We start from the raw sequence: 22,860 nt of genomic DNA, 5'->3' as shown, positions 1-22,860 counted from the left end.
CCCCCGCGGGGCTGGGGCTGGGTCGGACCTTTCTTCCCTTCCCGGGGGCCGGGTGGGGGGAAGGCGGCCGGGCCAGCCCGTCCCGGCCGATTGTCGCACTCCCCTTCGCTGCAGGCTCAGCCCGGGCTGGCCCAGCCTGCTGGAGGCTGGTGGCGGCGATCGCGACTCAGGGGGGGCCCCTCGGGCTCCTTTCCCCTTCCCTCCCTCCGCGGCGGGCGGTGCTGGAGGATTTTCTCCCGCTGCGGCCCCCTCGCTGCCCCCCAGACATGGTAGGTCACCTACAGCTGCAAGGGATGGACGAGAGCCTGAAGGAGAAGAGCCGGGAAGGCTTGCTGGACAGCCCGGACTCGGGGCTGCCCCCCAGCCCCAGCCCCCCTTTCTACTCCCTCTCGCCCGGTGAGGGCCGAGCGGGGGGCGGCAGCGGCGCGGACACCCCGGCCCCCGGGCACCGTCGAGAGGCCAAGGACGGCAAAGTGGTAAGAGCCAAACCCCGGCGCTGGGCTCTGTCCTCTCCGGGCCCCGGGAGGGAGAAAGGCTGCCCGAGCCCCGGAGTGGGGGGCAGCGAGGAAAGGGGCTGTGCCCGCTGGCTGAGGCACCCCTGGCTCTGTGCCCCCTCAGTACCCGTCTGCTGGCACTGGTGGTCGAGGGCTCTCCCGGGCTGCTTGTGCCCCATGGCAGCTGCAGTCCGGCGTCGGCACCGCCACTGCTGTGCCCAGGCAGGGGGTTTCCGATACGCTTGCAGAAGTGTTGCCAGTTTGGCTGGGTAAACTCCAATAGCAGCGTGGGAGGGAAACCCAGGTCTGAAACAGGCTCCGCTGCCTACCTTGAGAACTGGAAAGTGTCATTGCTTCTCAGGGACGCCGTCCTGCCCGATAGACACAGGTTGGAGCCGCATCCGTCTGGACCGAGGCAGGGGAGTCGGGCTCCCAGCCGGCCTCACGGTGCAGCCTTCCACGTTTGTTTTGTCAGGAACGTAGAGCCACATTTGCTGGAGCCCTGGCAGAAAGACGGACAAAACTGTCCCATTAGCTTGGGGCAGGGTATGGGTGTCTGTCCAGGGAGCTGGTATGGAGACATGGTCTAGGGAAGGTTATGTGCTGCTGCCCTTCGCTGGGGTTTCGGGGCACGGGTCTGCGTGGAAGGTTTGTGCGGGGCAGGGTGAGGGGTCTGTAAGCTCAGGCAGCTGGCAGTAGCACTGTAGATTTCGGTTAGCCTGATGCAGTGCCAGTGAAGCAGTTGACTGTGAAGTAGGGTTTGGGTAGATTTATTACAACTATTATTCTGCTTTATTTTGTTTATTTCTATCCCTTAGCTATAAAAACTCTAAACCACCAAGTTCAGAGCATAAGCAATGGTGGTGGAGGCTTTTAAAGGATGATGAAAGTTCTTCCCCAGGGATCTTTCAAAAATTCTTTTAACGTATATAAAAGACATTTGTAGGTGTATTCAACACAATTAATTGGCTTCTCTACAGAATAGAAACTGCAGCACAAATCTTTCCATGGGAAAAATTTGTCTACCTATGGATTAGTGACAGTTCAAAGACTTCTTCCCAGTAGAGGCATTTTGCAATGACTTCTCCCACCCTCATTTACTTTCTCAAGTTCTAAGGCTATTTTAGCATATTACTGAAAACTGCCTTTTGCTCTCAAATGTGCCAAAACCTTCTCCATGAACAATGACTCCTCACCAGGCTACAGGGGGTAGGGTGTGAGGTGTTAATTATGAAAAACAAATCTCAAACCAGCTAATGCTGTGGTTCCAGTTATGGAGCCTTACCTGCAGATGCCTGGGTGTGTGTTCCATCTTGATGGGACTGTTTATGTACAAAGAGTTACCCACACGCCTCTGATTTGGCAGGACCAGGCTGTTGCTATGTATTTGTAAAGTAAAATGTGGGAGGAATATGAATGAAGGCTTGCTGGACCAGAAAACAAGCTGGGGTGGAGGTGTCTGCAAAGCTCTGTAATAGGGGTATGACAGCCTCCATTCCAGTAATGTGACAGTTGGCCACCACTCCTCCCAAGAAAGCCCTTAGATATTGAAGATGAAAGAACGTGAAAAAAACCTGTTTCAGCCCTTGAGCTGTTAGGACTGAGAGTTTTAGTGCTTGACTCCTACCAGGGGGGAAAATTTTATTCCTGTGATCTGTGTAAGGCAAAAAATAAGTTTTCCAGTTATTTTTAAATTTTGATCATAAATGAACATTTTACACATTTCAGAGGAACTCACATTGTGAATGTTTCCAAATTTTATATCACATTGCAACAGCATGGGTAGCCCTGGGCTCCTGCTGTTAGAATATGGGTTTCATACATGGTGGATATTTCCGTGCCCTTAGTAGCTACAGAAGGTTGCAGAGATCCTAACACTGAAAGCAATTTGCCTGTATTATTTGAAGTGGTGCAGGACTGTGCTCTCTAACCCTGACTGTTTGGTACACTACACTGCAAAATAACGAAGTAAATAGGAACTTTCACTATTTGACTGTACAGAGAGTTTCAATTCTTGTAATTTCCACTCTGCAAATACTATACTTGCAGCTGTTGTTAAGAAAGCAGGAAAAATATGGAGAGCATTGCTTGCTTCATACTTCTAAATTTCAGTGTCTGATTAGCTTTAATTTTGCCATTTAACAAGGACTTGCGGATCTATGAGCAATTACACAATCCATGAATGTGCCTCTGTTTAACTCTACTACTCTGCTGTTCATCAGAGCGTGCAGAATTGGCAAATCAATAATTGCAGCTATTTGCACACCCAGGCATGCTTTTTTTAATCGCCTCTTATATTAGTGTTTGTTTTGCTTATAAACGTGACAGAGCCAGGAATGCAGCCTGCACTCCTTGGGTTGCAATACTATAAAACCATATATAAGCTCAGTCACTAGTGGCCAAAATTCTAGTATGTACGGTTACAATAAATTGCTGTCAGGTGAAGAAAACAACATTCCAGATCTGTGGGAAGTATTTCATAGTATTCCTGCTGCAGACCTATCAAAACCACCAGTCAGAACCCAGTTGCGTTCTTTCGCAGTCAGCTATTTTGCTCCAGCTTCACACGTATATTGAATTTTTCTGCTCTAGGACAGCTCTTTTCATACAGACTAAAATGAGATTGCATGCCCTTATCGAAGACTTTCTTGTGTGTAAAATCTATGCTCCCCCTGCTTTGTGTTATTAACTGTGACTCTGAAAAAAGTAAACTCTTCTCTTTAATAAGCACGACTTTGTTTCAAAGACAATGCACCATTTATTCACGTTTAACCAGCCAATTTGGCTACAGCTTTGGGATCCAAGAAAATATGAAAGTCAATTTAGGGCCAGAGTCATAAATACCACGAGTTCAACACCATTTAGGGACTATTTTTTTTTTTTTGCATTTTACTTGCAGTGCAGGAGAAATTGACTTTTATTTCTTCAAATAAAGTCTGTGTAGGGAATTCGTCGATTTTTTCGTGCTTAAGTGCAAATATCCTGATGAAAATAGAAGGTGACTTTTACCTAGTTCTGCCTTTTAAATCTGAAACGTGATTAAATTGATTCTTAGGACTTGAGTTACTGAATTCCCTAGACTTTGAGTGTAATGCTGGGCCAAAAGGAGCATAAATATAATGAAATAAATCTCTAATAATATGCACAAAGAAGCAGTTGCTGGAAGGATGGGGAATGAAATGACATCAAGGTAGCCAGATCTGCTTAGAGTTTTCCCTGCTGTTGTTGCCCTGGGGTGTAGTTTTAGGCTAGAACAACTGCTTTTGGGCTGTGCCGAAATAAGCGCTTTGCATTCAATAGCGTAACTCCTAATGGATATCAGGGGAGATCCGGATCACATTCATCTACAGAACTATCTGTTGTGCCTACTTGAAGCAGCAGACTTTTTGTCCTTTCCCAATGCTGTTGCCACTGCAGCAAGTTCCTTTTTATTTGAAAGACTTCGGTATTTGTGCATTCAACCTGCCTCTCTGAGCACTGACTTCTGTAGGACTATATCCCAGTAGATCAGCTGTCAGATGCATGCCCCCAGGTAAGGAATTTCTACTTACATTCAGGAGCTGTGTTGGACAACAGTGCAGTGCCAGAATCAGTCCCGTGTGGTGGGAGGAGGAGATTCCAGCTTCATCTCAAGTGCAGAGGAGGAGGAGGAGGATACCTTGTCCCTTGGCACAGCCTTCACAGCATGGTCCCAACAACGGGTCCAGGTCAGCATGTGTGCCAGCCCTGTTGGATTTATGGCTGATATTAAAAAACAAACAAACAAAACACCTCGTCCAGACATGTTGCATTTTGAAGTGCCCTTGGGTCACAGAGCCAACACCTCATCCTATGCTGAAAGTGCCCCAAGAAAGGGGACTGGGTGGGGAACATGGTCATCAAAGGGCTTTGAGGCAATATGTAACTTCCAGACCTGCCAACACCTACAGTGGAAGCACATGGGAGAGAAAGGAAGGGCACCCCAACCTGAGCCAGCTTGCAGCCCACACACCAAGCAGGTGCCATGACTCTCCAAGCCCACATGGGTCCCAGCAGCTCTGGGGAAGGCCCCAGGTTTGTGCAGGGAGTGAGGCACCCAGCTGGCACAGCAGCAGGGCTCGCCTCAGGGGTTGGCATTTGCAGCCCAGGATCCTGACCCACTTCTGAACCGCTCCCATGGGGCAGGATCCTGCAGGAGTTCCCCGGGCAGGGTTTGGCAGTGGTTTCAGTTTCACACCTGTGCCCACTGCCCAGCAAAGGCTAAGCTCACCTGGCTGTCCCTTGTCCTTCAGCCCCATCCAGTTCTGAACATTCAGCCACTCCTCTTCCCACTTGGTTCAGTGCCAGCAGCAAAGGAGGGGGAATGGCTCTGGGCCTCACCTAATCTGCAAACCGTGACCAATGTCCCTTCTGGGCAGATGAGGGAAACAGTCGTAGGGGTCTCGTCATCTACCCTGAAAAATATGGCTGTATCTAGGGTGGTGTCTTCTAGCTGCTCTATCTCCATTGCGTCCTTGTGTAACGCTGTGGACAATAAGCAAAGCAGCACACATTTCCTACTTGAAATAGAAGAGGGAGACAGGCAGGAAGGATGTAATTCTCTGAAATAATAAAGCCCTGCTTTCTACCTGAGGTCTGCATTTACTGTTATCACCTCCAAATATAATCTCATCCGGCTTTAGTATAAATTACTCGTAATGTGCAATATGCGAAGATGTTGGGAAAATAAATGGTCTGTTAAACAAATACTGCTTATCAGCTAGAGCGGAGAATGTAGATGTGTGTCAAATAACTCAGCCAGATCTTTCATTATAGCTGTAAATAACAGCTGAGTAAAGTGACATTTTCATGGACCTGACATGTTACCGTAGTGGGAAAATGGTGAAAGATTCGCTTATGCCCTGGCTACATTAGGAGCTGGGAACTTGGGAAGCTGTATCCTGTTTGTAGCCCTGACGCTTGGAAAACCGTTTCCCCTTACAGGCCCTAGGGATCTAATGCCACATCTTGGTGCCTTCCACGGAATGACCGTAGCGAAAGGAGTCGGTCAGTTCTGGTCCTTCGTGCTCTCTGGGGAAAGGTTTTTTTTTTGGGGGGGGTGGGTTATTTCAAGTCACGTTAATTTCCTTTCCTTTTTGTTGCTTTGCTGCCTGGAATTTGAAAGCTATGGGAACAGTCAGTGTATTTCAGGCCAGTTTCATGGCACTTTTTTCCTTGTCTTTGTTTACTGTTTGATAACTGGGCTTCCATTCTTGTAAGTTACCCCAAATGAAGAGTTCCTTAACAGAGCTCACTGACTCTACGTAATTATTAGGGGTAAAATATCATTATCCTGCCCACTATCTTATTTTTTCTGTTGTTCAGAACTCTGTGATCTAAATATCTCCAGAAACCAGTCACTGAGATGGCACTTGTGGCACGTTTGAAGCAGTGACGTGGAGCTGAAGGACGTGCATCTGTCCTAAAGCAAGAGGCCCCCATGATACTTAGGCTGCCATAAAGGAAGTGGTGTTGGTTGGCTGTAGGTTGAATTCCATTCAGCAACCAGTTTTATCGGTGTTCATCTATGTGCTACTCGAAAAAAGCAGAGTTTAGCTGCCCAGGCCGTTACATGCCTGAGAGGCATCAGAGTTAAGACAGAGGGAAAAATGCAGTCAAACAAGAAAGCACTTCAACTTTTTAATAATACTGTAACCCTTTGCTGGTTGAAACAAATTATGTACTGGAAAGGAAATAAAAACGATAGCACAGTTACCGCTTAATTTGCATTTTGGCTCTGTTTTGAGGGCACAACGTGTACGCGCAGGGCTCACTTTTTGATCTCCCCAGTATCTTCCCTTTTGCCTCCTCAACCCTCCTGGACTACCAGACTCCTCCTCTCCCTGCATAAAGATGACAGGGTTGTGGTGGCTTTTGCAGAGCTGCGTCTAATAAGTAGCAGCGCAGCTCCAGTTACTGGGGACACATGGATCAGGTCCCAGCTGTAGCCTTCCAGCACAGCAACCCAAGGGTTTGTTCTTTGGATAGACAGCCTGGTCTGAAGACATGTAGGTTTCTTCTCTTCACTGTGCGTGACCCCCAGTAGTGTGCTACAAGCTCTGCTCCCTGCCAGCCCATCTGTGGTACAGGGCAATAAAGAAACTCACCTTCTTTGTGAAGTCTCCGGAGATCACTGAGTGATTGCTAGAAATGAGCCAAGGATCATCATTTTCTCAAGCGAGCTCAGCAGTCCAGTGTTCCTCTTCTTTCAACCATTCCTGTGCAGAAGGAAAAAGAATTGAGTCAGTATTTTTTGTGACAGGCGGAACATTTTTGTTTTGTTTTTGCCTTAAAACAGATTGGAAGGAGCCAGTTTCAAACTCTTGCCAAAATACTAGTGCCAAGCATATAACATTTCAGCCTCAAAGACAAATCTTTTGGAAAGCTCATATTCCCTGTTCCTTGCTTCCCAACTCCAGGTGAGATTCAGGAGCAGGTATTTCAGAACATCACTAGAGGTGAAACAAAATGTCATCTGAAGTGCCTTTCAGTTGCTGCTATATAAAACCTGTGCTTACTATTTACTGTCCCATTCACTCTGTGCAAGCAAGTCAGTTGCTTGTTTGGTGAGCAGACCGCAGGGCCTTACAGATGATCTCTATTTTTAGGCCATGCTTTGCAAGTTATTTACGTCTTCCATGTGTAGACTTGTAGGTGACTTCAAGGTTTCCGACCTGCAGCAGCTCATGGTACTATTTATGGTAGATAAGTGTGAATCTGTAATGGTTTCTGATGGGTAGTAGAAGTTGCTGGCTTTGGCTTGCCAATGTCCACAGTTGTTCCAGCTTTCTAAATTAATCAAGCCAAGCCTGCAGGTCTGAAATGGATGCTCGTTTACAGCATATGAAATGCATTATGAAACGCCTTTTGTCATCCTTCCCTGCCCAGAGCAAGGTAAACTGTAACCCACACTGCAAATAGTCTCATCACCACTCCATTGAAAACTAACCTGGGGAAGACTTAATCCTGCCCTCACCAAATCCGTGGCAACTTTTTGACTCCGATTGATTTCAGCCATGCATGACAGAGCCTTCGTTTCTCCATGCACACTGGTATTGTTTCTGCAGCGTGTTCTTGTTTCCTGTTCCCTGCCGTGGGACTTGAGATTTCAACAGATGGCGTTTGCCTCCGTGCCCACGCTCTGGCTGAGCAGCACCCCCGGCACGCAGCGGGCTCTGAAGCCTGTTCCTCTACAAATGCTGCAGGCCACACACCCCAGCAACGTTCCTGCTAAGCCACAGGAAGGACCTCGCCTCCTGCATCCTCATCTCTAGAGATGTTAGAGCACGCTTAGTGTCAGCATACATTAGCAAGAATTGTGAACATTTGTTTGCCTGGAAGGACTGAAATGGCTTCTTTAAAATTGCTTATTTAAAACTACACTTTACAGATGCTCTTTGTGGAACTAAGAGATCTGAATTCCTCCTGCTTTAATCTAGCATTGAAGCTCATGGTTACCATCCATCCAAGTTTGTCATTCGGCGTTCTAGCAAGCTAGTCTGGATCTGAAAAGCAGCTTAATTTTCAACTGTTCCATTTTACCCAACCTTCACTTGTCTGTGGCCAGTAGAAGTAAAGAAGATGCTCCCAGAGGCTAAACTCACAGTAAGACAACATCGGGGTGCCTGTGCGGCTCAGATCAGTGGCTCCCAAGCGTTTTTCTGGTTATCTAAGTTTGCAATCAGTTTTGGCAGCATGGCCTGAAAACATCTGTTGTTTAGAAGCTGAGACAGAAGAGCTGTCCCAATTTTGTTCTCCCTCTCCACTTTTTGAGGGATTGGTACCAGTGTGTGAAACTGTCTGTGGTGGCTGTGATTTACTTCACCTGTTAAAGGACAGAGCAAACCACCAACTCAAAGACAACTATTGTCCCTCCCCAGCCAAGGTGAGCATCGCAAAGGCTCGCCGAAGGCAGTGCATGGAAGAGAGCAGGGTGCACAGAGCATTCCAGATGGACTTTCTGAGGCTGTTGGATCACACAAAGGAGGATGAGGCTGGACATGGACTTGGGTGGATGCCCTCTGAAAAGAATCTGGGTGGTGCTGGAAAAGGCAGCAGTAGTTCAAGGGCCAGGGGCTTTCCCTTCAGAGTCTATTGCAAACTTGCACCCTGGTCAGCAGGGCTGTCTTCAGGATGGGATATAAAAGCCCAAGCCACTTGTAAGTCAGCATTGTTTTATGGCGAGAGTCATGGTTCGTGGTAAAAATAGGACTTTCCAATATCTTCCAGTAAGAGGTATTCATACCTTTAGGTCTGCTCTTCATCTTACAGGACAAAGTCCACCTTTCTGCCCTGTGCAAATTTAGCGTTTCATATGGGAAGCTGGAAACATCTTCTGCTGAGCTGATAATTTTCTCACCTCGTCTGCAAGCAGAGATCAGTCTGGGGCCTTTTGGACAAGACCTCTCCTTAAGTGGGCACAGTGTAAAAAGAGGGCAGGTTCTCAGGTGGAGTTTTGCCAATATCAGGTATGGCCACAGGCGTATAAAGAGAAAGAGAACAATCTCCTGAAGGAGAGACACGTATCCCCAGCCCTTCTTCCTTCACCAGTTAAAGCAATCTGCATCTCCTCGCAGGTGAACCCCCAAAAGGCCAGCTCGCCTGCTGTTTGCAGAGCCCACAGATGCATGTGCACATGCTGTTTGACTCCTGCACCCAAAAGAACCTCTCCTCATGCACAAGATGTCTTCAGAAAGAGCTCTGGCCATATGCAGAGCTGAAGATCTGCACCCTTGTGAACTAAGGCTTTTCTGATCTAAACAATTCACATTTCAGAAGCAAAGAGCTTTATTTACGACCAGAAAGGCTGCCCTTGCCCTCCCCTGTCAAGAGCGTTGAAAGCAATCCAGGAATGAACTTTGCTTTTTGGCCGGTGTTTGGTAGTAGAGAGTGAACGTATCTTTTTTACCCTTCCCCTCCCATACGAACGCAAATACTGCGGAGCAGAAATAATCAGAAAGAGAGGTTGGCACTTTTACTTCACGGTTTAACACAGTAGTAAAACGCAGGGATATTTCAGTATGGAAAGAGTAAAGAGCTTTGTGGCTTTGGGGCACGGAGTTGAAGGGCTTGGCAAATTCAGATGAAGCAATGACACTTTTTTGCCTTAGCCTAAGGTGGAAAGCCCAAGCCACCAGAGAAAACCAGACCTCAGCTAGTGTGAGCTGATGCTGTTGAGTGGACTCAACAGAGCTTTGCCAGTTAAGACCAAGGGATGACCTAGCGAGCGTTTGGGGACCTGCATGTTGTACAGGGCAGGGCACAAGCTGCAGTAGCTCTTACCCAGCACTGCCACTAGGAACCAGGTCACAGCTCCAGCTTTCCCTCCTCTACCATCCAACCAGAAGATGCTGGGGAAGGTAGAAGGGAGTGGCATGGGAAGAGCAAGCCAATACAGGAGCTGTATCCTCAGCTACCGTCAGTGGATTCTGAGAGCCCCGAGATGATCTTACTGACCTATGATGAAATATGGCTGTGATTCTAGCACATACAGCCTATGCATGGTGGAAGGTGGAAAAACTTCATGACCTTTCCAGCCGTCTAGAGACCTTTCAACCCTGCATGAAGGCTGCCAGCCATCTCCTTTAAAGAGATCCTGTGTGTCATAAATTGCTGCCGAGAGAAAAATGGTGACAGGGACCAAAACCCACAATGACATTTTTCCAGGAGGGCAGGATTAGGCTTAATTAGCTGCTGAGCTTGGTCCAGACACAGGATCCTTGTATGTGGGAACTGATGTTTAAGAGCACTCCAGTATAGAGAAGTGAGATTACTCATTTTTGTGGTGGGCAGAGGAGCCTAGGCTGGACTGTGACAATTTGTCAAAGTAATTTACTTCAGTGTGTAATTAGTCTTAAAAATTCAGGTTTTGGTGTAATGAATTGGAGCAGCTCCATTAATTAAAAGGTCCTGGCTTGAAACTGGTTTCCTGCATTGCAGAGGCCACAAGGTGCCTAGGGGCTCACCCCACACTCAGTTGTGCACAGTTAACTGGAAAGTCTCTTGGAGCATAACAGCCATTTTTGACAGGGAGACTTCAGCAACAGCAAGTCTACCACTTCCCCTGCTGGATCGTTGCAAGGGATATGTTATTTTCAGCATCTATATATATAAATAAAAATGTATATGCACATCTCACTTAAGTAGACCTACATCCTCTAAGTCAGCAGACTTAGCCCTAGCTCTGTGTTACATCAGACTTAGAGCCCTTCCCCATGCTGGTGCACTTTGAATCCTTGTAAGACTTGTTAGCTCGTAACAGTGCAGGCAACGCGAGGGCCAAGGAAAAGCCCCAAACAATTGCAATTCCTATGAGAAACAACAAAGGGAGAAGGAAAGGAAGGGCTAAATTTCAACAAACAGTGCAGCATGGAGTGCCAGAGATCTGGGCAAAGTCACTTACCTGGGCGATACGCTGAGCAGAGGGAGGTGGAGAGGGTGGTGGTATCTGTGGGTCACATCAGCCCTGGGAGCTGGAAGTCAACCTGTAAATTGATAAAGCCACGGGTGGCAGATCAGCAAGTCAAGGCATCTTAAATGCAAGGCCTGTACAAGGCTTGTCTGTGCAAGGATGGGGTTAATGGTCCCATTCTCTGCCATCCACTGTTTTTGGCAACTTGACAACGGTCTTCCCCTTTGAGCTTTCTGCATGGAGAAGAGTGCCTTCCTCGGTGTGATGAGCACCTCACTAACCTGGGGCCCTGCTACAAACCCGGAAAAGACAAGGACTGCGTGGCCGAGCTGAACGGTGCCAAGAGGGCAAGCAAGGCGAGCTTAGCTTGCATGAAACAAAGTTGGTCCTGATGCTGCCGTGGTCACCTGCAGTGTCTCCCATGGGACTCTGAGGAAATAGGGTTCTGCAAGGTTGGAGGCACTGGTGTCTTCTGCCAGTGCTCAATGTGCTGCTGCTGGCTGCTCACCTGCCAGCCACTGCACAGTATGACCTGTGCCAGCCACATCCGCTATGTCCCAACACTTGCTGTGCTTTTCTTGCCTGCAGATGCCTTACCTGCTCCTGAACCCGACCATGCCAGAGATAAGGCCTCGAATGTACCCTGTGTTTTTTGGAGAAAGCATTGAGGTCAGCCCAGAGCCTGTGCAGGAAATCAGGTACAGATGGGATTGGGTGGGTAGATGAAGATTTCTGTCTTTTTCCTGGTGCTTTTCCTTCTGCAAAAAATTAAAATACATTTACAAAGGGGAGTCATGGTTATTTTGATGGGAAGGGAGGGACAGGTGGGAAAGTAATGCCTGAATTAAAAAGACACAGCAGCAGAGGCAGAGGAGAGGAGGCAAGAACTGGAGAAAGGTTGTAGAAGAAGAGGGCTTTCCTTCCAAGGCCAGCTCAAATCCAAGGCTGTGAGAAAACCATTACCATCTGTAGGCTTGACAGCCTCCACTAAGTAACCTGATGGTTTTCATCCTGTTCCCTGCTGGCTTATATCTCCAGCAGAAGCAACACCCTTATAATTTGCACCTGGTTTTGTTAGCCCTTGCAGCAGAGAAACCAACATTAGACCAGCCCACAGAGACAGAATGAGCTCCTCCTCTCGAGATGGTCCCTCAAGCCAGTGGTGGAAGTGTTCTGACCTCTTGTGGGGCTGCTGCTGTGGCCGATGGATAAACATTGGTCTCTGCTTTTCTTTCCCTCTTGCTGGTGTGGAATGTACTCTGCAAACAGCATGGAGCAGTTACATACAGCTTGGGGCAGGGACGGTGGGAGGACTGTAAACCCCAATTCCTGCCCCCTCAACCTGTGCAAACCTCTCTCTGGAAACGTACCCCAGTAAATCTCCACTTGCTGAGGAACAGCCGGCGGGCATGTTTTTATGGTGATTACATCGGAGTCTTGTTTTATGTGTGCTGAATGACTTGCTTACACCCTAGCTGTGCAAAATACATTACAGCAGCTCAGATTACATGCGGTGCACAATCAGTCAAGCCCCCTCCGGCTGGAGGTAATGACAAGCACACACCCAGCTTTTAATCTTTTTTACGTGGAACTGCACATTCCTTGGCTGCTGATTGCCAGAGGAGCGTTTGGGGAGCGAGGGAAAAACAAGTGAAAGTCCTGCTGCTCCCCAAGGCCAGGGATTCTAGGAAAAGCCCTTTACATGGCCTGGTTTCCCTACATCCCTTCTGGAGGCCAGCAGAGAACAGGCAGGGCAGTGACATCCCACGTTTTGTGGGTTCTTCACCTGACGGCTGTTAACATGGCCACGTCCTTGCAATGGCTTAGGTCTTGGACAGCCACAGCATCTCTTTTCTTTACTTGCTATTTGAGCATTGCTTGGATTTTCTGTAGGCCCCCAACAAGCACCCTCACCCCTCATCTCACAGCACTCTGGTTTTAGCTAGCTTGGGCTCTTTGTGCTCTGATGGCAGGGCATCAGAGGACTTGCACTGCAGAAATGCTGAGATGGCTGCACAGCAAGGTGGGGTTCCACCAAGATGAACCAGCAGGAAGGAGCCCTCTTGGCCCTCTGCTTTGGGTTGAAGGGTTTGCGTCTGTCCCAGTGCTGTAAGGTCATGAAGGGTTAGAGCATGAGTCCTGCCTGTCTTCTCTCCTTTGCTGTCTGGGCTGTGTTCCTGATGCCTTGCTGTCCTCTGTAGGTGCAATTCCGAGGTGAAGTACGACTCCGAGAAGCATTACCGGGATGACATCTTCTACGGCCCCATCCCCACCGTCACCACCTACAGCGAGACAGTCATTGCTGCTCCCAATTGCACCTGGCGGAACTACAAGTCCCAGCTGATCTTTGAGCCCCGCCAGAAGCCACTGAGGTTTCAGAGCACGACCATCATTTTTCCTAAGCGTGCCAAGAACATTTACCGGACCACCCTCAACTACAGCTTGGGTTGTGCCAAGCGTTGGTTTGCTTCCAGCGTGCAGCTGGAACTCTGCGAGGAAACCAGCCCGTGCGTCATCAACAGCGAGACCCTCTGATCCGCCCTGCCGCTGGCAACCTTGTGACCTCAAGGAGGCTGTGGCCTTTGCTGGGTCTCTGGCTGGGCCCTCGTTGATGGCGACTGAATATTAATGGCTGGAGAACATGTCGTCTTGGGTGAGACTGAACTGGTTGGGTGGAGGCTTGCAGGGCATGGGATGGTTTTGATCAGTGAAAGGCTGGCTTGTATTTTGCGACGTTCCTGACGTTCATGATCTGGATTTTATTTTATTTTTTTTTGTTTTCCAAGCGTATCTATTTTTAACTTGTGTTTAGATGAAATCAAGATGACAAAGGACCCTATTACCCATAGCAGAGTGCTGCCTTGTGAGCTCTGTAGGTCTTGTCTAGCACATAGGTGAGACTCACTGTAACCTTTAGACCTATTTGATCTCTGCAAAGAGAAGACCAGCTGCAGAGTCAGCATCCAGCCTGCCCAGCATACACCAAGACAGGTCTCTTAGAGTTTAAATGCAGAGGAGACGGTTATTTGTATCAAACACATCACAGCTTGCTCCAGCAGCTCATCTGGGAGACAGCTGCAATATTACACCACTGCAGTAACCTCAGGCCTATCTTACTGGGAGGAGTGGGGACTGTCACCAAGAAAAAGAGGAAGAAAACAGGCGCACAGTGCTCTTGCTAGCAGCTAGATGTTTACGTACCAGAGCAAGGCACAGCACAACCAGGAGATGGGAGAAAGGCCTACCATGATGCATGGCCACCTCTTCTGTGAGCCCAGCCACAGGTATGCAGGGGAGACTCAGGAAACTGAATAGCCGTGGGGCTGTTTCCTAAAGCATCTAAGTGATTTAGGAACCTGGTGCCCTTTTCAAAAGTACTGTCAGTCCAAGTGTGCCATGCTGTTTGTTATATCCAACGCCCAATTCACAGGGATCTTTATGCACTCACAACCTGTTTGAGCTTCAGGGCTGTGTTGCAGCAAGAAGTGTAGTACAGGAACAGGCTATCTCACTTCGAAGAAGCCAGTGCAGGGTTAACTCGTGAGTGAGGTTGCTCAGCCTCTCAGTAGTTCCCGTACCTGTGGTGTGAAGAGCAGTGCTGACTGTGGAGGAGCAGCCAAACTTTCTCAGCATAGGGCTTGAAGTACCGAAGAGCCCAAATCCGTGCAGGTTTTCCTTGATCAGCCAGGCTGTAACAATTCAACAGGTAGTTCACAAACAGCTGAGGTGTCTCTGAAAAAGGATCAAGAAACACTGAGAGAGCAGGAGTCATGGCAGCCTTGCTAAGGTAAACCATTTCCCACTCATGAATCCCATCTGTCTCCTGGTATCTCTTCACTTTGGTAGCTTGCTGAAAATCTGCAAGAGCCTGGATTCCTGCAAACATAAAACCTTTGAAAATGGCATGGAATTGTCTCCAGAACTCTTACCAAGAATTTTGGTATGCTTCTCAGAAGAGCTCAGACTTAGAAAATAACCACACAGCTCTGGAAATGAATTTCCAGCTTTCCCTCTTCGAAACTTTCCATTTTGTTCCTGACTTGGTGCGAGTCTGATCGAGTTATTTCAGAACACAACTGAGCAGCCAAGTCAGAAAACCTATTAACGATGTCAACAAGACTTAGCTGATTGCCCAGAACAGCTGACGCACAAACCCACAGAAATTAAAAAAAAAAAAAGCTGAAAAACTTAAAAAAATAATGAAATTAAATAGTGACTTATAAAGATACTTTTCTCTATCAGTTTCAAAAGGCAATTGGTAGATGTGACCAGAACTGACCTTTATGAAACAGAGTTCTCTTGTTTAAAATGAAGCACAATTTTTCCACCAGAAGTAAATACAAGGTCTTTATATATAAACTTAAATCCTGACAGCCGAAGAGTCATTAGTACTGAAAGATGTGTGCCATGGCAGTGATGAACTCCGCCTCTCTGTTGGGGAGTTAGGACTTGGTAGGGAGAAATCTTTCAAAGGATTTCCAAGGCTTCCACCTGCTGTTGAGTTCTTTTCAGCAACACAGAAACAAGGATCCTGTGTTTTATCGGTCAGATCTTGCTGTCACTGGCTGTCAGCATCAAAGCCTGGAAAAGCAACATCTGCCTCCGAAGGGATTACTCTGCCTGAAGCGACCCTTCTCCCCAGAGCTCCAGCAAACGTGAGTGCTGCGGAGTTAGCTTGGGCAGCTGAAGCTGGGATGAATGTGGTCCCATGCCATGCAAGTTGGTGATGCACTTACTCGGTAGCTCATCTTGAGGTCTATCCCGTTTTGCCAAGTGCTGGCGAGTTAGCCTTGTGACTAGTGGAAATGCTCATCTGCCTTCCTGGTGCAGCGTGAAGGCTCTGGAAGGCTCTTTCCATGCACCTGTGAGAGCCTGTAGCAAAGGGTGTAGATTTCCAAGCTGAGCAATGTTGCCATCCAGGTTCAAAAGCAGGGCCAGTGCTCATACCCCGGAGATCCTGCGTGATGACACATTAGATTGCAGACATTTCCATGGAGCAAGCGTGGAGACAGGCTGACCTCCAAGCTGAAGGGATGCCAAAGACTCCCTATTCTGATCACACAACAGGCTTTTTCCTGTTAACAGTTGGATTATTCCCCTCCTCCAAGTGCAAAGCTGCGGATTTTGATCACCTTGGTCTTTGAGCACGGCAGTTTTCCTAGAAAATCTCTTTTATCATGGCCAGCTACAGGATTCTGCCCGCTTTGGTCTGCTGTTAGTTCTGCTTCCTAAACATTGGCTGCAACGGAAAAAAAGAATTTTTAAAAAAGCCAAAAAAATAGTATGCAAATACAAATCCAGTGGAGAGACCTGAACCACAACTGGGTCTTTCCCCATGCAGGGGCAGGCGCTGCTGAGACAAAGTCTCACAGGTGGATGTGACCCCTGGGAGGGCAATGGAGGGCTTCATCCATGGCACTGCAGGGTCCCCACATGGCCAGGCCAGGCCTCTTTGAAGCTTCATGTTTTGTTTTCTCTGCAAATAGACTAGAAATGACCTAATGTGCTCCTGCTCCTTTGAGCTTAAGCATCTTTTCTGGGTTTGCCATGTCAGGAAAAAAAAGCCAGCCGGCAGCTTGGGTTTCTGGGCTGCCGAACACACTTTGAGCTGTGTAGCCATGGACAGACCATGGTGGGCTACCACCCTGGACTGTGTCCAAACTGTGACGTTGCCAAATGCCTGAGATCTGTAGAAATTTTTGAAAAGTAGCTTCTTGTATGATGTCTCCCATGGGCCCATCACAAGCTGCTTTTCTTCTCTATGAAAGCTGGCATTGGAAAGGGACTTTGTTGGGTCAGGTCTTCACCCTGGTGTGGGCGCAGATCCCACCTTGCCTGCCCACCCTCTGTCCCCATTGCTCCTATCCCTGTGGCTGGGTTAGGCGGTGGTGAAAGAGCCAAAGTTCATTTCGCTCATGACTGGGAAAAGCGATGACTTTTTTTGGTTTACTTAAACACCTGAAACTGAATTTTGTGTTTGTGTGTTGCCAATTAAGAATCGCTCCCAGCAGCCGAGAAGTGCCTTACCTGTACATCTGAAAGGCATCATTAGTCCCACTGGAGAGGTGTTTTTCTTTTAAATGAAGCATTACTCATCTCAACCAACAGATCTTTCTTTGTATATTTTCTGAAAGATAAAAATGATAAATTTAGACCAAGAAAATGCTGCTTAGAAAGGTGAGTTTCCTTGAGCAGCTGGACTGTGGGTACACGATTTCTCCCCAGGATCTTAACGTGCCTGTTGCCCACAGTCCTGTAAGCCTGATAGGTAAAGTCAGACTCTGCATTCAGGAATTATTTTCCATCAATAGTTATTTTTGAGATCAGAAACTTTCTCAGAAGGCATGTGTTTTGGGAGGGGAAGGTTGGTTTTTTTCAATATGGAAAGTCACTGTCTCAAAGGTGCAGGGTTTGCCATTCATCCCCTTCATTCCTGTGATTGTTTTGCCCCTGAATGCGACAGAGCCTGCTTGAGTCCGGTCTGCCTGCATCGCTGTCGTTGCACTTGGGGCCAGAAAGCGGAACCCTGACGAAATACTGACCTTTCTGAATCTGCGGAATACTTTGCACAAAACGCAGAGAGCAACTTTGACCAAACCAGTTTACTGCTTCTTTCATCTTTATTTTTTTATTTTTATTTTTTATTTTTCCTAAGCCAGCTCTACTTTTCTCATGTGAAATACGGACAGATGCGCACCCTAGGTGCATACTTTCTGGGAATGATGAAATGAGGTTTGGGTGTTGATAGCAGTGTTTGAGTGAGCTGCTGGTCAGAGAAATGAATGCTATTTACTATTTATGTTGAGTGTGTCTTAAAAAAAATGGGAAAGGTCACTAGAAGACTAATGAGCAGAAGACTTTGTAGAGCAAACTGCGGACTAAAGGCTGCGTGAATCTGAGCTAGAGGCGAATGGTTCTGTGTGTGAGCATGTGAGCTAGGATACTTAGCTGTTGTAGTTTTAACCTGCCTTTTTTCCTGCAGGAAGGGCATCCTTGCCTTCTTTAGAGCTGAAACAAAATCAGATCCATCATCTGTCACGGTCATTCAGTCCCACTGAAGTCTGTGAGCGTCAGCGTTCCTCAGGCTTGCGGGGACTCTGTGTATCAAGCACAGATCCACAGAGCTGTCCCTGTGTGGGGATGGAGGAACATTTATCGGGAATGATGGGTCTTGTTGTGGGATATTCACATTTCTACTGCCAGATAAACTCAACTCCCTGAGGATCACCCCATCACTCACAAATTGATCTGTTCTAAACATCTGCCCTAAAGCTCTCCAATAACCATTGTATTTTGTAAGTCTTGGGAGGCACTAATTCCTTTTCAGATACTATGATGGCCGTCATAGTATCTTATGTATCCTACCATGGGAAATCGTGACCTGAAGATGGGCTGAAAGGTGTTTGAAGGTTAGAGAAGGAAGAAAAGAACATATTTCTGGTGGAAATGCATAAGGATGTGTCATATTTTTATTTTGTAAGTCTGGTTCTCTAAGTGCTTGTGAAGTACTTTACTGTTGTATATGTGGTGATGCAGTAGTTCACAATATCCTTCTATTTTTGTATATTCCCCCCTCCACAATAATCCCTTCCTATTCAACTCATAGAGAGTAATTTAAAACAAAATTTATATATCGTAATAAAATGCTCAAACTGTCATGCTGATGTATCCAGAGTTTCCTTCCTCTTCCTTATCCGTTAACTTGGTCCCTAATGCCCCTTTCCCATCCAGAGGGAATGTTTTTGGTGTCACCCTCCCTTGCCCATGGATTCAGCCCCACTGCCCATGGTCAGCAGGCTGTGGTTTCAAGCGGGTAAATCCTGCTCTGTCACATACGCCCAGGGAAAGCAGAAATAGCTCAAGCGAAGAGCACAAAACTCACTCTTCCTACAGAGGCAGTTTTACCACTTCTTCACCATAAATTTCCCTATTCCTGCTCCATCTTGTCCTACCCAGCTATGAAGCCAAGTTCCGTCTAGATAATTCCTCTCCCAGCTTATCCATGTCCTTGAAGGGCAGGAAGAACCGACATAATGCTTATTTCATGTCCAGATATCCATGTCCTAGTACAGTATCAGACCCCTGCTAGGTCCTGGCTTTCCAAATCCTGAAGGCAGACGGTTGCATCAGGGCTAAAACCCTGCGTAGCCATGAAGTGTGTTTTAAAGCCATTGCTGTAAATGCCTCAGGCTCGCCAGCCAGCTCTTAGTAGAGCACTCAACTGTCTTCCAAGACCTAAGATGTCTGCAGGGAGAATCTGACACTAATCCGTATGGAAAAATCATATTGGATTTATAGGGATGAAGTCAATAGGCTTGGATGAAACGGCTGTTAAACTCTAAGGAATGGAAAGGAAAAGGAAAGCCATGTTATGCAAGAGGCTTGCTTCAGGTGCATGGGAAGTGCCCGTGTCCTCGTTCCAAGCTTTTTGACACAAATCACGGCTGAACCGCTCCTAGGATGAAGGATGGGAGACGTGCTCATGCTCAAGCATCTGAGGAAACGCAACGACGTGGAGAAGGCAGAGGACATACGAACTGGATGAGCGCAATGGTTGAAACCCAAACGCCAGATGAAGGACATGTGCATCCACTGCTGTTACTTAAATAAAACCATAACCGTGAATGCCGTCCAATGAAGATTCCTGAGGTGGCAGCTAAATCCTCAGCAGCAAAAGCAGTATTAGATGCAGGATATGTGTTTTGGCAAGTGCGCTCAGATGAGCTAACCCTAAGCTAGTGGCTTTTATTGTGCCATTTGGATGTTGTAAATTTAAGCAGATGATGCTTGGTATTAGTTTTGCTCCTGGGATATTTCAGAGAGTAATTGCACGTATCTCTGAGGGATTACAAGGTGCTGAAGTTATAATGGATGGACTTTGAATTCAGACTGGACGCCTTTACGAACAGAAGGAAAGGTTTGGGCTGGTTTTACAGACAGCAAGAATGCTGAGTGTAAAATGCCAAAAGCCTCACCTAAAAGAAGCTGCTGATAATGGGCAGCTACAAATTAAATAATAATAAACCCCACAAACTGGGATCCCCATTCCACTCAACAAAGCAGAGCTGTAAGGGAACAATCAATGCCTTTATCAAGTTTCATTCCACAGCTATGTACAGTCAACAAACAATGGAAGGATTTGCCAGAGAAAGAACCTTACCTGATACTGGAGCAGTAAAAACTCCTCTCTGCTGCCAAGCCGTCAGCTTGAACCTACCACGTGCAAGACCCTGGGCGTGGTCTCTGCTCCTTATGCTCAGCAGAGAGCCATGTCACCACCTGGACCTGCAGTAGGGTCTTTGGAAGATCTAGGCAATGCCAAGCAGCAGGAAAGTTGTGTCACAGTCCTTGAAATGCCATGACTTGTGCCCATGCAAAGGAGCCACCACCAGCATGCCTGGACTGATGCACATCCCAGCCGCCTGCATGAACTACGTCTCCTCTGGCAGAGGATGCTGAATGGTCACTGAGGCCATCTCCGTGGGGAGCAGATGTGGGATGGGAGTCTGTCACAGCAGATACACCTCGAGGTCCCTCTGTCCCCAGAGCAGCTGACCCTGTGGCTCTACAACTGCCTCCCAGAGCAGCCATTTCCAGGACAACTGAACCTACCTGAGATGCTCGAGATGTGGCTCTGCAACCTCCTCGTCTCGTGCTGCAGGTTCAGTGCCTCAGGGTGCACCTTAGCTTCAGTAATTGAGACCTCAGGGTGGCTGCATGGGCCTCTGGATGCTTAGTCTGGTGGTGGGATGGTAGCTGCCCTGGCTGGCACTCCCAACCGCTCTCTGCAGTGTCTGCTCAGCCATGGTAAGCAGTGTAGCTAGTGCTCATCTCCAGCCCTGTTGCCTGAGGGAGTGATTCCCATCACAGATGGGAACCACCTCTGTGGTTACCTCGTGGCCCGGGAGGAATGTGGCTTGACCACATCAGTTTGCCACCATGTTAACCATCCCTGTTTTCTGAATCCCCTGGTCCGTTACCCAGGAGAGGAGCAAGGACCTACTCCAGGGGCTGCATGGCTTCTGTGGAAGCTCCAAGTCCCCTTCTCCTGGCAATGTGCCCAGCCACAGTGGGAAATTAATGCAGGAATGGCTTGTTCGCAAGTCAGATCGAGGGTCCTAGAATCCTTTGTGGGCATAAGGAGGGAGTTTTATGAGCTCTATTTTCTGCTTCTAATAACGACACTGGATCCAAACAGTTCTACTCCTTGGAGTCCAAGACAGACGGGGAGTTCACATCTACGAGGATGAAAATGCTCATCCTGCCAAACCTTTGATTCTCATCGTATCCTCCCTACCCTGCAAACAGGCAGACAGCACATTTCTAGCATAAAAATCTCCTCTCCAGCTAACCGCCTCCAGATTCCCTTCCTGAGCCTGTTCTGAGCCCGGCGATTAGACATTTCGATATACATAAACATTCAACTCGTCCCCCCGGGGCTCTTCCTGTCTCACAGCAAATCCTGAGACCAGCGGCTATTTGCAGCTCCTGAACTACAAACGGGATGAGGCTTCTTCCAAGCTGACTGCTGCGGTCGGCACCCTCCGCACAGAGCACTGGCCGTGCAGCCTCCTGCCACGGGCCACCGAGACGCCCATCGCCTCCTGCATCGGAGAGCCAACTGCTCCAAGCACCCGGCGCGTGTTTGCGGGTGACGATGCCAAGGGCTGCACGGACCGGGAAACCCTGCGTCGGTGCAGGGATGTGCCGTGGGAGTGCGTGGGGATGGCACACCGGCAGAGGGAGGGTGTGAATACATGCCAAGCACAAAGCCGTGGAGGAACGAGCGACGCGCACGGCAGACGTGAGTGCAAACTGCATTCTCTTTGATGGAGGATTGTGGAAACATTACCTTCCCCTGGGGCTTACAGTGAAATAACCTGATTATTCATAAACCAGCTAGAACCATCAATCCTCTTATCATTTTCAACATAAATATAAGGGCAAGAGAGGAACACGCCAGCAATAGACTAGTTATGGAAGTAGCATTGAAATCTGCCCATTTCCTTTATATGTGCCTCACTTACTGATAATAAACAGCGATCCAGCCGTTCCCTCGTCCGAGTCCTCGAGCGTTGGATTACAAAGGCCACAAGCCAACACCCTGCTTACGCTCCTGAAAGTCCATTTGGCGTTTGCGTGGGAGGCCGGCTAGGAAAACGCAGCAAATTGAAAAAAACACATTGTCTTGCTGACAAATGGCTCAGGAAATAGAAGCCTTTGTATTCTTTGACTGCTTCCACTCCACAGATGGTTTTTACTGTGCTTCCGACAGGCTGGGTTTTGGGGATTTTTTTAGCGCCTGCACTTCCAGGACATTCATTTTAGCTGGGGAACAGCGCGGCTTGGCTGCCTGGGAACAGGGATGGTTTTAAGCAGAGCCATCCACAGTGCCCGGGTGGTTAGGTGAGGAGGCACATCGTTGTCATATGGACCTACTGACCTGTTGTGGCCAAGTAGGATGGTCTGAGAGGTGCCGAGCTGGCGCTTTAGCTTCAGGTCCAGCTTCTAGTGAGACGTTACGGGCTGGTAGCAGCTCAGGCCTCTTAGAGCATCCTTGCTGGTTGAGCACAGGCTCTACACTGGAATGTAGATTGAACCAGAGGAGGTGGCACCCAGAGCCAGGCAGATCCCAACGAGTATCTGGGATAGAGTTGAGCTCTAGCCTGAGCCTGTTATCAAAGTGAAGTGGAGGGGAACAGGGACAGCACTTGCAGCTTGGGGTACTTTGCTGAGCACGGCACTGCTCTGCCTCCGTGTCTGCCCTTGAACTTTGCAGCTCAGGCCCTTTCCGAGTCCTCCGGGACTTGTAAAACGCTTTGGCAGCGCAAGCCCCTCTGAGCGAGCCCCAGCCATAGCTGAAGCGGGCTGGTTAACGAGCCACGTGCTTCGAAGGCCTCCAGGCTGGCACGGCTCGCGGGGACCGTCGGAGCCCAG

At 48.2% G+C, this 22,860-nt stretch overlaps 1 protein-coding gene across 2 annotated transcripts; it reads left to right on the top strand.

Moving 5' to 3' along the window:
* Positions 1 to 266: 266 nt before the first annotated feature.
* RFLNA (refilin A) lies at positions 267 to 13,458 on the top strand. 2 transcript variants are annotated; one of them, XM_086623668.1, is made up of 3 exons: positions 267 to 458; positions 11,512 to 11,621; positions 13,125 to 13,458. In XM_086623668.1, exons 1-3 carry the CDS (start codon positions 267 to 269, stop codon positions 13,456 to 13,458), a joined length of 636 nt encoding a protein of 211 aa, XP_086479794.1. The 2 variants fall into 2 exon arrangements, with proteins under 2 accessions (XP_086479794.1, XP_086479793.1); XM_086623667.1 differs by having other exon boundaries at positions 267 to 476.
* Positions 13,459 to 22,860: the final 9,402 nt, after the last annotated feature.

This window comes from Tauraco erythrolophus, chromosome 19 (assembly GCF_009769465.1).
Source record: "Tauraco erythrolophus isolate bTauEry1 chromosome 19, bTauEry1.pri, whole genome shotgun sequence".
Classification (NCBI taxonomy): domain Eukaryota; kingdom Metazoa; phylum Chordata; class Aves; order Musophagiformes; family Musophagidae; genus Tauraco; species Tauraco erythrolophus.
The sequence above is the reverse complement of the archived record's forward strand: the minus strand, read 5'-3'. Positions and strand labels throughout refer to the sequence as shown.

What these genes read in the sequence shown, in the direction of transcription:
- RFLNA (XM_086623667.1), top strand. Translation starts at nt 267, where the DNA reads ATGGTAGGTCACCTACAGCTGCAAGGGATGGACGAGAGCCTGAAGGAG. An exon ending in AGGCCAAGGACGGCAAAGTG is followed by an intron (nt 477 to 11,511) that starts GTAAGAGCCAAA and finishes TCTTGCCTGCAG; the next exon opens with ATGCCTTACCTGCTCCTGAA. An exon ending in GAGCCTGTGCAGGAAATCAG is followed by an intron (nt 11,622 to 13,124) that starts GTACAGATGGGA and finishes TGTCCTCTGTAG; the next exon opens with GTGCAATTCCGAGGTGAAGT.